The sequence below is a fragment of the Eublepharis macularius genome, chromosome 5, assembly GCF_028583425.1.
Source record: "Eublepharis macularius isolate TG4126 chromosome 5, MPM_Emac_v1.0, whole genome shotgun sequence".
Lineage (NCBI taxonomy): Eukaryota > Metazoa > Chordata > Lepidosauria > Squamata > Eublepharidae > Eublepharis > Eublepharis macularius.
The window spans coordinates 150,186,447-150,201,253 of record NC_072794.1 but is presented as its reverse complement, the minus strand read 5'-3'; the positions used below and the strand labels follow the sequence as shown (position 1 = coordinate 150,201,253).

The window sequence follows — 14,807 nt, the reverse complement described above, 5'->3', positions numbered from 1 at the left end:
CCACAACAAAACACCCTGTGAGGTGAGTGGGGCTGAGAGAGCTCCAGAGAACTGTGACTAGCCCAAGGTCACCCAACTGGCTTCAAGTGGATGAGAGAGAAATCAAACCTGGCTCTCCAGATTAGAGTCCCACGGTCTTAACCACTACACCAAACTGGCTTCCATCTAACAAAAACTCATGGATAGCTCGTAATTTCAGTATGGCCTGATATTTTCCACCTTCTGACAGGTTCGATGGAGACAGTGTGTTAGAAATGTCCTCTGGAAGATGCTGTGCATTACTCTGTTGTTTCCAGAAGAGCTGGAGGAAGGCAGGACATTTTAATAGTGAAAGCATGCAACAAAACAAGCCATTGTGTTTGCAGTTTGTGTTGCAAGTTCTCGGTTTTGTGCTATGGTCAAATAGAAAGTTTCCTCTTGCTTCATATGAAAGGATTAAAAACCCAAATGGGAAAGAATGAAATGAAGCTCTTCTTTGCATAATAGAACATTTTAAAACTCTGTTCTTTCTACAGGTGTTGCGAGTGCTTAAGATGTTGTGGACGAGGAGACCCGAGGCCTCGAACTGTTTGGCTTGGCCACCCAGAAAAGAGAGAGCAACGATACCCACGCAATGTGATCAACAACCAAAAATACAACTTCTTTACTTTTTTACCAGGGGTATGTCATCTTGAAAACGTATTACCAACCTGTTTTCTTGCTCTCCTGTTAACATTTAATGTAATTAAGTTCTTTCTCTCTCTTTGATGTGGTTTTCTTTATTCTCTGTTCCCTTTGTATGGCGGTTATTCTATTTTCAACTTACAAGGGAAAGGAGCTACAATTGAGGAAAAAAGAGAGGGAATGGTGTAATTTTGACCACTATTCAGAGGCTGTCTTTCGGGTCTAAGAGGGATGGAGCAGGCAGGTACAATTAGATATTGCCGAACTGATACACTGTCTGATATTTCTTGGCCTGCTCGCAGGGAGGGCAGAATAAAAGACTAAAATAAATAAGTATTGGCTCAAAATATTCTGTATCGTAGAAAGGCTTTCCCAATATTTCCATCCGAGAAATATCTGGAATCTGGAAGTATTTCACCATTCACAGCTGTTCAGTGGCACATCTGCCTTTTCAGTGTTAGAGGGCCATTGTTTTCAATGGGATCTGGCCATGGATCCTCAGAGGCAAGGTCTAACCCCATTGAAAAGAATGACTCTGTAAAGTTTAAATGGCAGGTATGCCACTGCGGAACCTTTTTGGGTCGTGGGGGGAAGTTCTAAATAATAGTACACTTGGCTGCCGTTCTCCAGAGGCAAAGTCTACTGCCCATTCTTTTCAATGGGAGGTAGGCTTGGCTTTGGAATCCCGCTCCCAGGTCTGTCATCCATTGCAAAGAATGGTCATTTAAACTTTAAAGGAGTGCTGTTATCATTGTAGGGCCACTCTCCCTCCTCCCCTCACCACTGCTGCTTCGTGAAGTGGAGGGGGGACCCTGTAGCCAGATAGCCTGTTTCCCTGGCCATTGAAATAATGCTCTTTTAAAATTTAAAGAGCTGCTATTTGTAATGGGAGGTAGACTGGAAAGTTGGGAGGGATGATGTCAAGACTATAGTTTTGATATTTCCGGAACAGTTTTCCAGAACAATAACAATACTCTTGATCTTTAGTGAAAATAATAATTATTCCCTTCCTTTCCAATATGGAATAAAATAATTTTGCAAGTGCACACCCTGGCTACAGAGGATTCTCCTTTAAGGTTTTCCCACTTTAGCCTGGAGTACCTGAGATTCTGCAGTCTCAGGGCTGATTCATTTGATACAGTTATTGTGGCCGCCCTGAGGACTTTGACTCATGTAAGTGCTGGGAGTTCTGTGTGTGTGTGCACACACCCACCACACACACACATACACATCATTTTCCAGAATTGAAGCAGCCCCCAGTGAAGTACTATTTGTTCTGCTGGGAAACTTAGGTATAGCAGCTATTACAAATAAGTTTCCTGGTCAAGCAAATATCTCCCCAAGGCCATTTCAGATCAGGGAGACTATGCAGGGGGAAGGTTGAGTCTCCTTCCCCACATGCACTGTGGTCCCAATCAGAATCAGGCCCCTGTATGCTTGGGAAGCATGAAGCTCCCTGTGCACGTGTGATCTACAGTCCTCATAGCATTCATCAAAAAGAGTCCAGTAGCACCTTTAAGACTAACCAACTTTACTGTAGCATAAGCTTTTGAGAATCCCAGTTCAATTTTGTCAGATGTGCATCTGACAAAGAGAACTGTGATTCTCGAAAGCTTATGCTACAATAAAGTTGGTTAGTCTTAAAGGAGCTACTGGACTCTTTTTTTATTTTGTTACTACAGACTAACACGGCTAACTCCTCTGCATCCATAGCATTCATGTGGACTTTATGAGGTGAGATGTGCCCCCCAGGAAACTTTCTATACTGCTGGTTGGATTTTGTTGGCCCTGGAACACATTTAATTTTCTTGCTCTGCAAGGGCCAAGCTAGGTATAGTGGTGGGGATCTCATAAACAGCTCTCTTGCCTTTTAGTAAAATAGTAAAGAGTCCAGTAGCACCTTTAAGACTAACCAACTTTACTGGAGCATAAGCTTTTGAGAACCACAGTTCTCTTTGTCAGATGCATCAGTTATCTTCGTCATGCATCTGATGAAGAGAACTGTGATTCTCGAAAGCTTATGCTACAGTAAAGTTGGTTAGTCTTAAAGGTGCTACTGGACTCTTTACTATTTTGCGACTACAGACTAACATGGCTAACTCCTCTGGATCTATTGCCTTTTAGTAACAGCCTAAGAGGATGGCTATATTTTGGTTGAGCCATCATGGTTTGGGGGAGGAAGTTGGGCTAACTCTTTTCCTGGAAGCTGTTTTCTTAACCTCTGTTTCCTACAACTCCATTTGTTTTCCCTGTGTGTTCTGGTGGGGGTGGGTAGTATGGGGCATTAGCAGGGCAGTTTGCATTGAGAAAACAATGCAGGGAGGGAGAATTAACCCCTATCCCCAATCTAAATTCAGCACTTCTCACGCCCGCTCTTTGTACTTAAAAAAAGATGTGGAATTACAATGAAATTATACAGCTCACAGAACTAGCTTTGGTAACAGAGTAATCTTTTCTTTTAATCTTTATAATATGAAGGCACTTTTTTTTCTTTTTTTTTCTCCTGGTGTTACATGTAGTTGAGCTATAAGTTGTCATATCCTCAAAACATACAAGAGAGAAACCCAGTCCCTCCCGTTCTTCTTCTCCTGGCAGGGTTCCCTCCCCCACCGCCTATCTCTGAGCTCCTGAAGGAAAACCAGCTGATTAGATTTTTCAAAGAGAATCAATCTCTCCAGTCTCTCTTTGAGAGAATCCCTTTGAAAGAGAATCTCTCCAGCTGTGCAGCTGTTCTTTGCAAGAGAATCCACTTAGCTCGGTTTTCCTCCAGTTGCTTGGAGAGGAGAGGGGGGTTAGACTACCATTCCCAGTAAAGCTTGCAGGACCAATCAAGTGCTTTTTACATGAAATTCATCTCATGTGTTTCCACTCTGAGTGAGGGCCAAACTACAAGTGACGAATGACACAGGTTGGACACTTGTCAGCTTCCCTCAAGTTTTGATGGGAAATGTAGGCAGCTTGGCGGAATGTTGGACAAGTGACAGTTGAAAAGTCCATTGGACAGCAGTCGGAGAGCCAAGCTGCAAGACCAGGATGCCTACATTCCCCATCAAAACTTGAGGGAAGCTGACAAGTGTCCAAACTTTGTCATTCGTCACTTGTAGCTTGGCCCTCAGAGATGCTGCTAACTCATCCTTCTAGTGAAGACTTGCCTGAGAAAACCCATGGTGTGTGTTTGTAAATTCCACCCCTACCAGTTTCCAAAATCTTATGTTTATCCTAGAAGGAATACAGTTAACTGTCTAGGTGGTAACAGGGATTATAGTACCTGTGAGTCCTGACAAATATCAACAGGTAAATATATCTCATGTTGTCATTAAGTAAATAGCGCAAACCGAAGGTCCAAGGTGACCAGGGATGTAAAACATTAAATGTTTACAAATAAGGATTTGTTTATCATTTATGTAGAGCTGTAAGCATTTCTCATGGGTTGGAAAACTGGCAAAGGGGAGCTATGTTCCAAGTTCATCTGTGCCTGCAGAACATGTGTTTCCAAGTGACGGCTTTACTGTTAATCATCTGCACTCAAGACTAACACTAGAACACATGAACGTGTTAATTTTTTTTAATGAATATCCATAGCAGAGCTTATAATACATAAGAATAGGTATGCAGGCAGACTAGATTGTTAACGTTTAATGTTAATTTGTTAATGTTTAAATGATACATTTCTTGACAGTTTAAATGGTTGCTTTATTCAATGTTTAGACGGACATTTAGCTGGTGACCAGTTATATGTAGTTAGCCATGGTCTGTTGATAATGGTTATTATTTGTTGACATTGGATGGCTTGTGGGTTTCATTATAGTGCTGCGGACTGTTAGGCAGGGCTTTGAGAACCAGCATGGGGGAGCGGCTAAAGTGTTGGACTTGGATCTGAGAGACTCGGGTTCAAATCCCCACTCTGGCATGGAAGTTTGCGGGATGACCTTGGCCCAGTTACAGGGTTGTTGTGAGGATAAAATGGAGGAGGGGAAGATGTTGTAAGCCACTTTGGGTCCCCATTGGAGAGAATGGGGATATAAATAAAGCAATTAAATACATTTGTAAGCCACTTTGAACCACCAAAGGTCGTGGAAAAGGCAGGATATATGCTGCTGGATAAACACATCCACCTGGCTTCAGGTGAACCAACCCATTGGTCTAACTAGCCTAATACTGTCTACCCTGGTTTGCTGTAAATAGTTGAGTCTCAACCAGGTGCCTTTCACAGTTCTGCTGCTGTAAAAACTGTATAGAAATGCCTGTGGTTAAATCGGGGATCTCTACTGAACAGCCATACCCTTAAAGAAGCTGTGGGGTCCAGCTTTGTTACTTCTTGATGTGAAAACCAATCTTGTGTTAAGGTTGTTTTTCATTTTGGTCAGAGAGTTACACAAACCTTTCAGAATGTTCACTTCGCTGTGGATGATGATGATTTTCTATGATAAGTTTGAAGTCCTGGCTCGTATCCCATGGACTGTGAAAAGACCAGAATTTATGACAAAGGAATTTCCCTCTTATCCCCAGCGTCATCTCACTGAGTCCCTTCAGATTCTGCTCCCCTATGATGGGTGACCCTCATGTACACTATTGAGGGCCAAAGTGAGTTTCTGCTATGGGCAGTAAAACTGGTGAAAATACGCCCACTCCATCACCCCTTTTTCTGCAACTGAAGATATTTTTCTCATACTGTGGTTCACCTAAATTGGCACATCCCCTTACAGGAACTTCCTTGAATCTCCTTCCAGAATGCTTACATTTCCATTATATACCATGTTAAATGTAAATGAGCTAATGCAAATCTAAGTCTGCTTGATGCAGACATATTATTTTAAAGTTAAAAGTACTTATCTTCCCGCTTCCCATTACCTTGGTTTAACTCAGCCTGATGAAGAGTTCTGTAGAACTTAAAAGCTTGCATATGTGTTGCTTTGGTCCTGGTAAAAGGTACTGTGTGGCTTTTGTTTTTGGATTCTTTCTCTTTTTTTTGACCATTCATTCTGCTTTTCTCTTTTTCTTAGGTGCTGTTCAATCAATTTAAATACTTCTTCAACCTCTACTTCTTGTTTCTGGCCTGTTCCCAATTTGTTCCTGAAATGAGACTTGGTGCCCTGTACACGTATTGGGTTCCACTGGTAGGTAATACTGGGTTTATTTATTCAAGAAAACTTCCAGTGTTTGAATACAAGATGTCTTTTGTTACCTTATCTCCAAGATCTGTGGAATGCTGTAACCTAAAATGGTTTTTGTTAGCTTATTTTATGAAGCCTGCCCTTCATGAATTGTAGATGCTTGGTCTGACTTCTTAAATTGATTTAATAAAGGATTGCCATTCAGAAGCAGGACCTTGAACAGTGCAAAGAATAAATAAGGATACTTGATCCAAAGGGTAATTTATTCCATAGCTTAGCTGCTCCATGAGTACAGTTGAAGGGAATTTCTTTGGGCTAAATTCAGGAAAAGCAGATAATCATGTGAACATTCTGGCAATGCTTCCTGTAAAAAAAAACCCCTCATTCCTTCATCCAGTACATGTATCTTGGAGACCTGTGTTCAGATCCTACCATAGGCCCAAATTTGTGTGAGGAAGATCACAGATCTCAGCCACAGTAAGAAGTATTCACAGCAATATGGATTAAGGAAAGGAAGAGAGAGTTCAGCACTTCAAGCCCCACTTGGTTTTTACTCATTGTAACCTGGCTCCCTGCACCACTTTTAACAGTTTTAAAGGAGGGGGGAAAAGATGTGTCTTGCTGAAACCTGTCTTTTTCTCCTGACTTGTAACAGCACAGGAAGCCTAGTTTTTGTGAGTGAAACCAAACAGGATTTGAAGGATTAACTCCCCTATTCCTTTTCCCTTGTGGCCTCAATCTGAACTCCACGTGTGTGTCTCATCTGGTTTCTGTATTTCAGTTTTATGGTACACCTTAGGCATTATTCTACCTGAAAGGCAGTCTGCCTGTCCCCAAGGTAGCAAGCATGAGCAGGAGAGAGAGAAGTGGTCCAGGGTAGTAGGGTGAAAAAGAAGTTTCTCAGACACTCCTGAAAGCATGCCAGTCTCTGCAAAGCATATTGCTTCATTGCAGCTGTGCACATGGCATATCTGACAATGTTTTGTAATGAGATTGCCAAGTTAACTTATTTCATTCTCTTGAAATAGGGTTGCCAGTCCACCGCTGGGGGTGAGGAATCCCCCGCTCCCACTCTCCACCCCTGCCCCCGCTTACCTGGCCAGTGGGGGAGGCATGGGCCTCACAGGTGTTCCCCAGGTGTCACTGTGCACACCCATTGGCTTAAACGGGCCCAAAACAGCCATGATTGGGCTGCTGCCAGGTGGGGGAGTGCTCCCTTGCATGGCAGCGGCCCATTTCAGGCCGATTTGGGCCCAATCCTGGCCGTTTTAGCCCATTTTGGCCCAATTCAGGCCCAAAACGGCCAGGATCAGGCCACTGCCAGGCAGGGGAGTGTTCCCTCACATGGCAGCAGCTTGTTCCAGGCCAATTTGGGCCTGATCTGGGCCGAGTTCAGCTCAATTTGGCCCCCCCGCGGGTTGGCCACAGGGTTCATGACATAACTTCCCAGAAGAGACATCGTTGCGCAGGCCTGGGTGTGCTTGTGCACACGGGACAGAGGTGTCAAGATGGTAGGTGCCGAGGCCCCCACCTCCCGCCAGGAGTACAGGGAGACCAGACAACCTATCTTGAAACATTTCTCACTCACCTCCTTGCTAAATAAGTTACAAGAAGGTATTAAAATAAAACATCATAACATGTCCCCTGCACACCACAGCTTAAAAACACCAAGACTGAAAAAGTACTCTTAAAAGCAGTTTTTTAAAAATAGTGGTATATTGAACAGTCATTATTATAAGAGCAGAAGACCATCAAATCAAATAAATATGGAAATGCATGGAAGGCAAATGGATATGAACACTCAACAAGTCACTCCAAAAGGTGGGGAGGGAATCAGAGAGCCAGTGTGGTATGGTTGTTAGTGTCAGACTACGATCTGGAGATGCAGGTTCAAATTCCTGCTCTGCCATGGAAGATTCTTGGGTGGCTTTGTGCCAGTCGAACCCTCTCAGCCTAAGCCACCCCACAGGGTTGTTGGGAGGATAAAAAGGCAGAGAGGAGAAGGATATAAGCCACTTTGGGTCCCCATTGGGGAGACAGGAAGGGTATAAATGAATAAATAAAATAAATAAGTATAAAATAAATTAAAAAAAACAGCAGACCTGGCAAAAAGGTTTGAGAAATCAGGTTCCCTCTTAAGGTTGTCAGCGCTAGGTGGAGCCTGAAATTCCAACAGATCTCCAGACTACAGAGATTAGTTGCCCTGGAGAAAATGGCTGCTTTGGTGGGTGGACTCCATGACATTGTACACCACTGAAGCCCTGCCCCAGGCTTCACTCCCAAACCTTCAGGAATTTTCTAACCCCAAGTTGTCAACCTTACCCTGCAGACTCCTTGCCAGAAGAACAGCTGAGAGCATTCCATAGATGGGTGCCAAAACCAAGATGGCCCTGCATCTTGTGGTAGCTAGCTGCACTGCAGAGAGAAAGGCTAAGCCAGGACCTTTGAGATGGTGAGGCAGGTTATACTGTATGGAAATGTCCTTGATACTGATTGTACTACTCTCACACTATGTAATCCACCTTGAGTCTCAGTGAGAAAAGTGGACTTTAAATGACATAAATAAATAAAATAAATAAATATTCTATACTTACCTCACTAGCTGTATGTTGGATGTTGTAACTGTATCTGCACAAGGTATCATTGTGGCCTATTGCATAACTATAGGATCCAGCCAGCTCAACATATCAGAGCAAGCTGCATGTGTTTACAGAGTGTCATGAGCACAGAGGCCTCCCTTTCCTTCTGTAAGTGAGGAAATGCTTTGGGTAAGCACTTAGAGAAGAACAGCAAAGTCTGTGAGCATGGGACTCTATAGCAATAGCCTTTATAGAGCATGTAGGATGTTCATGTTATTTAGTATATGTTGAGGGTTGCCAGGTTGCTCCTGGTATCAGGTGGGGTCAGGGGGAGACAGCAGGTGGCAGGAGGGAGACTTTCTTTTGTGTGACCATTTCTGACATCATCCTGTCACTGCCGTACCAGAACCGCTATGGTATTTGTGCAAAAACTCTATGCTTTTTGCCCAAATACCAGGGTGTCACCCAGTGACTTGATGATGTCACTTCTGGGCATACAGGAAGTGATGACTGACATCACCTGGAGTGACCTGTTGCTGATGGGTAAGTCCCCTGGCTAGCTGAGCAGTGGGGGGAGGGCGCGTGTCTGGGAGCAGGATGTCTCTCACCTGAGCAAAGAGCTTGCAACCCTATATATGTTAGCTCAGTAATCTTACAACAACTTGGTAAGGTAGGCATGAACTTCCCAGCTCACCCCACTGGTTCCAGTCTATTGGAGACTTATAGATTGCCTCTGGGATTTCATTTGGGATTAGGTGCAGATGTTCTAGCCTGCCTTTGCAGGCATAAGAGCTAGAAACTTTGGGGTTTGAACTTTGTTGCCCCATTATATGCAGCACTGAATTAACATTCACGTGCTAGTTTGTGGATGCATCCTTGCATTTGCCACGGCTGGAGTCAGAGGCTAGTTTTTACAGGCAGTGCCCCAAACCTGTAAGGCCATTGTGATTTGTCTGGGTCACATGAACCATTCAAATTCAGCATGTGAGCTGCCAGGAGTTGTGCATAAAAGGTCTTTTGTTCATTATTGTATGAAAGCTCAGCCATTTTGGTATAGAATGACAGCTTGAGTTAAGGTGAGCTAGTAGATGGGTATGCATTAGGGGTTTTATTATTATTATTATTTGAAATGCTGCCCCCCTCCCAAAATGCTTCAAATTTACTTTTTGCATGCTGGCTATAATGGTGATGAGCCAGGTTTTTTAGGTTCCTCTTGGAGCAATAACATGTAATAATTGCACTTTAAGGAGCAGTTTAAAATGCAACAAAGGTTTTTTGAAACTCTTGACTATAAAGCTTAAAAAAGACGTGCAGCTTTTTTTTTTTTTTTGGTAAGCAGTTGATATATATCAGTGCCCTCAAATAATCAGTAATGACCTCTCTGGTCCCTTTGGAATGAGAGGTTTTGCTTTGCATTGTATACTACTGACTTCCAAACATTTTGTGGGTTGAATATATGCCTATGCAGGATTTGCGTCTCTTTGTAAAGCAGTTCCAAGCCTGCAGGGCATGTAACAATATAATTCTGAATTAATGTCAGTGGATGCTATGTGTGGATGCCTTGAAATTAGCATGGTGAATCGGCTTCATTTGGGATTTTTAAATAGCATTTAAGTAATTAATTCTTTCTCCTCCCATGGTAAAGGTAGGAAAAGCCATTATTTTAAAGAGATCTGGTATAGTTTATATCTATACTGACAATATTCTGGTTTGTAAAAGAAAAATGCTTGACATTTTAAGGGTGTGTGCGTTTAGAGAAATGGTATGGCATGATCTTGATAAAATGCCAGGACTGCAGCATTTTTCAAAGCGATACAACTCTGCAGATTATGTGCATGGTTTCTCCAGTGGTAACAAAGGTATTGTTTGCATGGAGGCATGCTCGATCAGTGAGTGAGTATGTGTGGATATGCACAAAATTACTTTTTGGGGTAAAAACAAAAAACAAAAGAGAGTGGCTGAAACAAAATAAAAGCCATCAAAAGCAACAAGAAATTTATTTAGAGAATACACATTTTTTTTCTCTTAAAGAATTCTGCCTCCCAAACAGTTTATACCCCCAGTCCTAACAAAGCAAGGGTAAAAAGCCACAAGAAACAGCTTACAAACTTGTTAACCAGCTTGACAGGGTAATTGTAAGAATAAGAAGAGTTGGCCCCTTTTAAACTCATTGAATTCAGTAGACTTAGAAGGGTGTAACTCTGTTTAAGATAGGGAAAAAAATCACTGATCAGTCATTTAAAAACACAGTTGAATAGACGCAAAAAAGTTAGATAAGTTCCTCTCTGATGGGTCTGGGAATGATAATCCATAAGCAAGGCACTGTCGCAGAAAGATTAATTTTATTTTATTTACAGTATTTATAGCCCACTTTTCTTGCTGGGACTCAGAGTACAGAATATAAAACAATGCAGTCAGACTGTAAACAACCAACAATGCACAATACAGTTGAACTAGGATTACAGAATTAGAGAGCAATCCGAACAACAAACAATCTAAGGCGAGGTATAGTGGAAGCAATGCAGAAAGTGGAATAGCAGTCAAAGCAAGATGATACCTACAATAATTACGGCAGTAGGCAACCATCTTGTTTCATTGTAAGGCATACTCCTGAAATCTTGAAGTTGAAAATTAAACAGGCAGTCAGCTTGGTTGAATATACGAATTTGGATACTTTACATGTATTAAAATTGTATCAGAACTGTCCCCCACTGGAATAAAAAGAAGCTGTCCACATGAACTTTGATTGTGGTATGAGGTTGCTGCTTGTAAAACTGAAATGCTTGTAGGCTGTATATTGCGTTGATCTTTTTCATTTAGATTTGTAATAAATTAGGCTGAGATACCTTGAAATAAAGTTATGGGCACATCCTAAAGTGAGTGTACCAGTGTATTGTAACAATGGCTAATGCCTTGAACTAAGATAAGACAGTCAAAAACAGTAATTTCCAAACGAAGGAAATCGTACAATAGCAGGATCTTTGCACAGCAACGCAAGATTGAAAACTGTCATGTTGATTGACAGGGCAGGTTTTGGAGTACAAGATTGGAATGAGGAAGGCAGGGGTGAGGGAGACTACATAAGTTGCTCTAAGTTCCCAGGAGGATCGGTGAGATAAAAATGGTAATAATAAATAACAATAAAAATAATGAAGCATGTGTTCACTGCCACAAGGGCCAGGAACTTCTATTGTTTTTAATGAATGAATCAAACATAAGATGCAGAACGTGGGAATGTTAGACTTGATTTTTTTTCTAAGCTGGACATTTGATGGTAGCCGGTGTACTAGGTACACATAATAGCAGCTGAAACAGGAAATACTATGCTAATATTTTGGGAGGCACATTTTGTCACCTTTGTTTGTGCTGAGGAGTATTCTGCACCCTTGACCCACTCCTTTTTAAAAAATTATTCCTTTCCCTCCTGCTTTTTTCAGGGTTTTGTGCTTACCGTGACCATCATCCGCGAGGCAGTAGAGGAGATCCGATGCTACATGCGCGATAAGGAAGTAAACTCTCAGATCTACAGCAAACTCACAGCAAGAGGTCAGTTGTTTGACTCCAGCTTTCAACATCTGCTTGCTGTGTCCTGTAGCTGACCGCCAGAGCAGCAGGAATTGCAGTTCAATCAAATGTTACTGACAGATGGAGAAGCAGAATGTAGGAAGGAGGGCTTGGAAGGGAATATGTTGCCAAGTACACAAGCGCATGCCTTCATGGCCTTTTTCATTACTCCTGGTCCAGGCGGAGCATTAGTAGAAGAGTACATGGCTTCCTTGCCTTCACATAGCTGAAACTGATCAGTGATGCGCATTTTCTAGTGAAATACAATGAAGTAGAAATGGAATTCCATCAGATAATTTGGACTAGTTCCATCTTACTGTGTTTTGTGTTCTGTGTAAGTGTGTGGAGGAGTTCAAATTGTTTAAATATTTATATTTCTCTTTTCCTTGTCACTTTGGATGGCTTACAAATCACAATTAGAAACACCAATTTATTTTTTTATATTTATATATTAGATTTATATCCCGCCCTCCCTACAAGCAGGCTCAGGGCGGGTCACTCACAACATCATAACAATAATACAGCAATATATAAAATAACACTAAAAACTATAAAATACAGCATATAAAATACAGCATAAAACAGTGTAGTAGTATAACACTTAAAACATATGATATAAAACCCCAAATTACATCTCTTGTTCCCCATTCCCAATGATGCCTGCAATCTACACCTGCCTCCTGAAAATTTCTAAATACGTTGCCCACTTCCTCCTCCTCATAAAGTCCATTCCACAAAGGGGAGATAACAAAGGAGAAGGCATAGGCTCTAGTTGATGCCAAGTGTGCTACCTTAAGTGGGGGGACAGCTAGTAGGTGATAGCCTAAAGACCATAGTTAGTACACAGTGATATAAGGGAGAAGATTGTCCTTAAGCTATGAAGGTTTTTAAAGCTCATAACTAGCACATGAATTGGACTCAAAAATAAACAGGCGACCAGTAGAAGACCTGTAAGACACAGACATTGTAGGGAAGGAGGGTTGGTGACAGTGTGACATCCAGGTTTTCCCAGAAGTGAAGTCATGCTTCTCTAGGGATCTCCAGAACCTCTATGGTAAAACCAAAGAGGGGGCGGGCAACCATACTGGCAGTCAATGTAATTATTTCAAGGTAGGTGAGAGATGTTCTCATCAGCTAGCCTCTGACAATAATCAGACTGCTGTATTCTGGACCAGCTACATTTTCTGGGCAGTCCTCAAGGACAGCCCAACATAGAATGCATTACAGTAGTCCAGTCATGGTTACGATTAAAGACCAAAGCAAAATGAGCCTTATGGAACCATAAAAAGAATGTGGTGTACTGGTTAGTGTTTCAGACCAGGATCTGGGAGGCTTGAGTTCAAATCCATGTTCTGCTACAAAGTTCTGGGTGACTGTAGGCCAGTCATTGTCTGTTAGTCGCACTTCAGTCACAAGGTTGTGAGGGTCAATCAAAGGAGTGTAGAGTACTTTGGAAACTTCTCTGAATTACTTGGAAAAAGGGTAGTATAAAAATCTACTAGACAGATTGATTGGGCTGCCATCATTTTGAGGCCCAAGTGATTTGGCCAAATAAATTTGCAGCTCCATAAGCTGCCAGAAGACTCTATTTGTGTTTATATGTATGTGGAGGAGGACCATAACATATTAGCACGGTTAGGTTACCTTCTGGTATTAAATCTGTGATAGGTAATCTGAGTGAACTCTAAATGCAAAAGCATTGATATTGATATTTTGGTTATAAGTAACCTATGTTTGAATGACTCATGTATGGAGATGCCGACTTTTAAAAATATACTGACTGAAGCTATTATTACTCAGTCATCTCCAGCTGGCAGCCTTGATGACAATTGATATCCTACTATATAAAAGGCAAACTGTGTTGCTGACGACTCACTTCTTATCCCCACTCATGTGAAGAACTCAGAACGCGGGATAAGAATTGAGTGGGGCAAAACCGTTTGCCTCCCCACTGGTTACCTGCAGGAAGGACTGGGGCTGTGGCGCCGGACCTTCCCACTGCCTCGAGGCTTCTCAGCTGTGCAGGGAGAAGGTGTGCAAATCGCCACTTTCTCCCTGCCCAGCTGATCCACGGGCAAGGGGGGGCTGTGGCAGAGCACATGCCTGCCCGCCACTCAGCTGGGCAGAGAGAACGCTTTCTCCCTGCCCAGCTGATCTGCGGGCAAGGCAGGGAGGCAGCAGAGCGCCCACTTGCCCGCCTACTGCTCAACTGGGCAGAGAGAAGGTTTTTTCCTTGCCCAGCTGATCCATGGGCAAAGAGGGACCAAGGCAGAGCCCCTGCCTGCCCTCTATGCAGCTGATCCATGGCCTGCCTGGTGGCCAGCTGCTGCCCGGCCTGGCAGCCCACTGTGGTACAGGGCAGTCCAGCTTGCAGCCGGCTGTGGCAGGGTGCTGCCTAGCCCACTGTGATGTGGGCCAGCCCAGCATGACGGCCTGCGGCAGCCTGGCCTACTGTGCCCACGGTGGCCAAGCCTGGTCCCTGCTGCTACAGCCTATTGTATTTTTTTACAACGGGCTCTGCCGCTAGTATAATATAATTTTATAAAAAAAGGTATGCTGTTAGACAATGTAATTAAAAGAAATTCAGTCTAGCCCAATTCTTTTAATTTCTAGGACATTGGGCCAGACTGAATTAATAGCATTTTTAAGAGCATTTGGGAACAACAACAAAAAGCCATTGGGCTAAATATGCTGTGTTTATTTAAGAAAGGCTTCCATTCTCTTGACTTACCAGGTGCCTTGCCTGTTTATCATTCCTTCTATATCTTATTTCCCATGAATGAAACTTTGTTCCACCCCTTCTTCCTTTTACTTTGAAGAAGACTGGGCTCCAGTCAATGCCACCCCTGAGCCAGGTTGGTGAAGGAGCTCATCCTCTTCTCCGTCA

The 14,807-nt window shown here is 42.7% G+C and overlaps 1 protein-coding gene across 1 annotated transcript in view; it reads left to right on the top strand.

Annotated features, from left to right (window-relative positions):
• Positions 1 to 14,807, top strand: part of ATP9A (ATPase phospholipid transporting 9A (putative)) — a 129,860-nt gene that overhangs the window by 38,308 nt on the left and 76,745 nt on the right. The window contains exons 2-4 of the mRNA XM_054981182.1: positions 516 to 660; positions 5,667 to 5,780; positions 11,794 to 11,902. Of these exons, the coding sequence (XP_054837157.1) occupies positions 516 to 660; positions 5,667 to 5,780; positions 11,794 to 11,902 (368 nt within the window). The remainder of the gene's footprint in view (positions 1 to 515; positions 661 to 5,666; positions 5,781 to 11,793; positions 11,903 to 14,807) is intronic.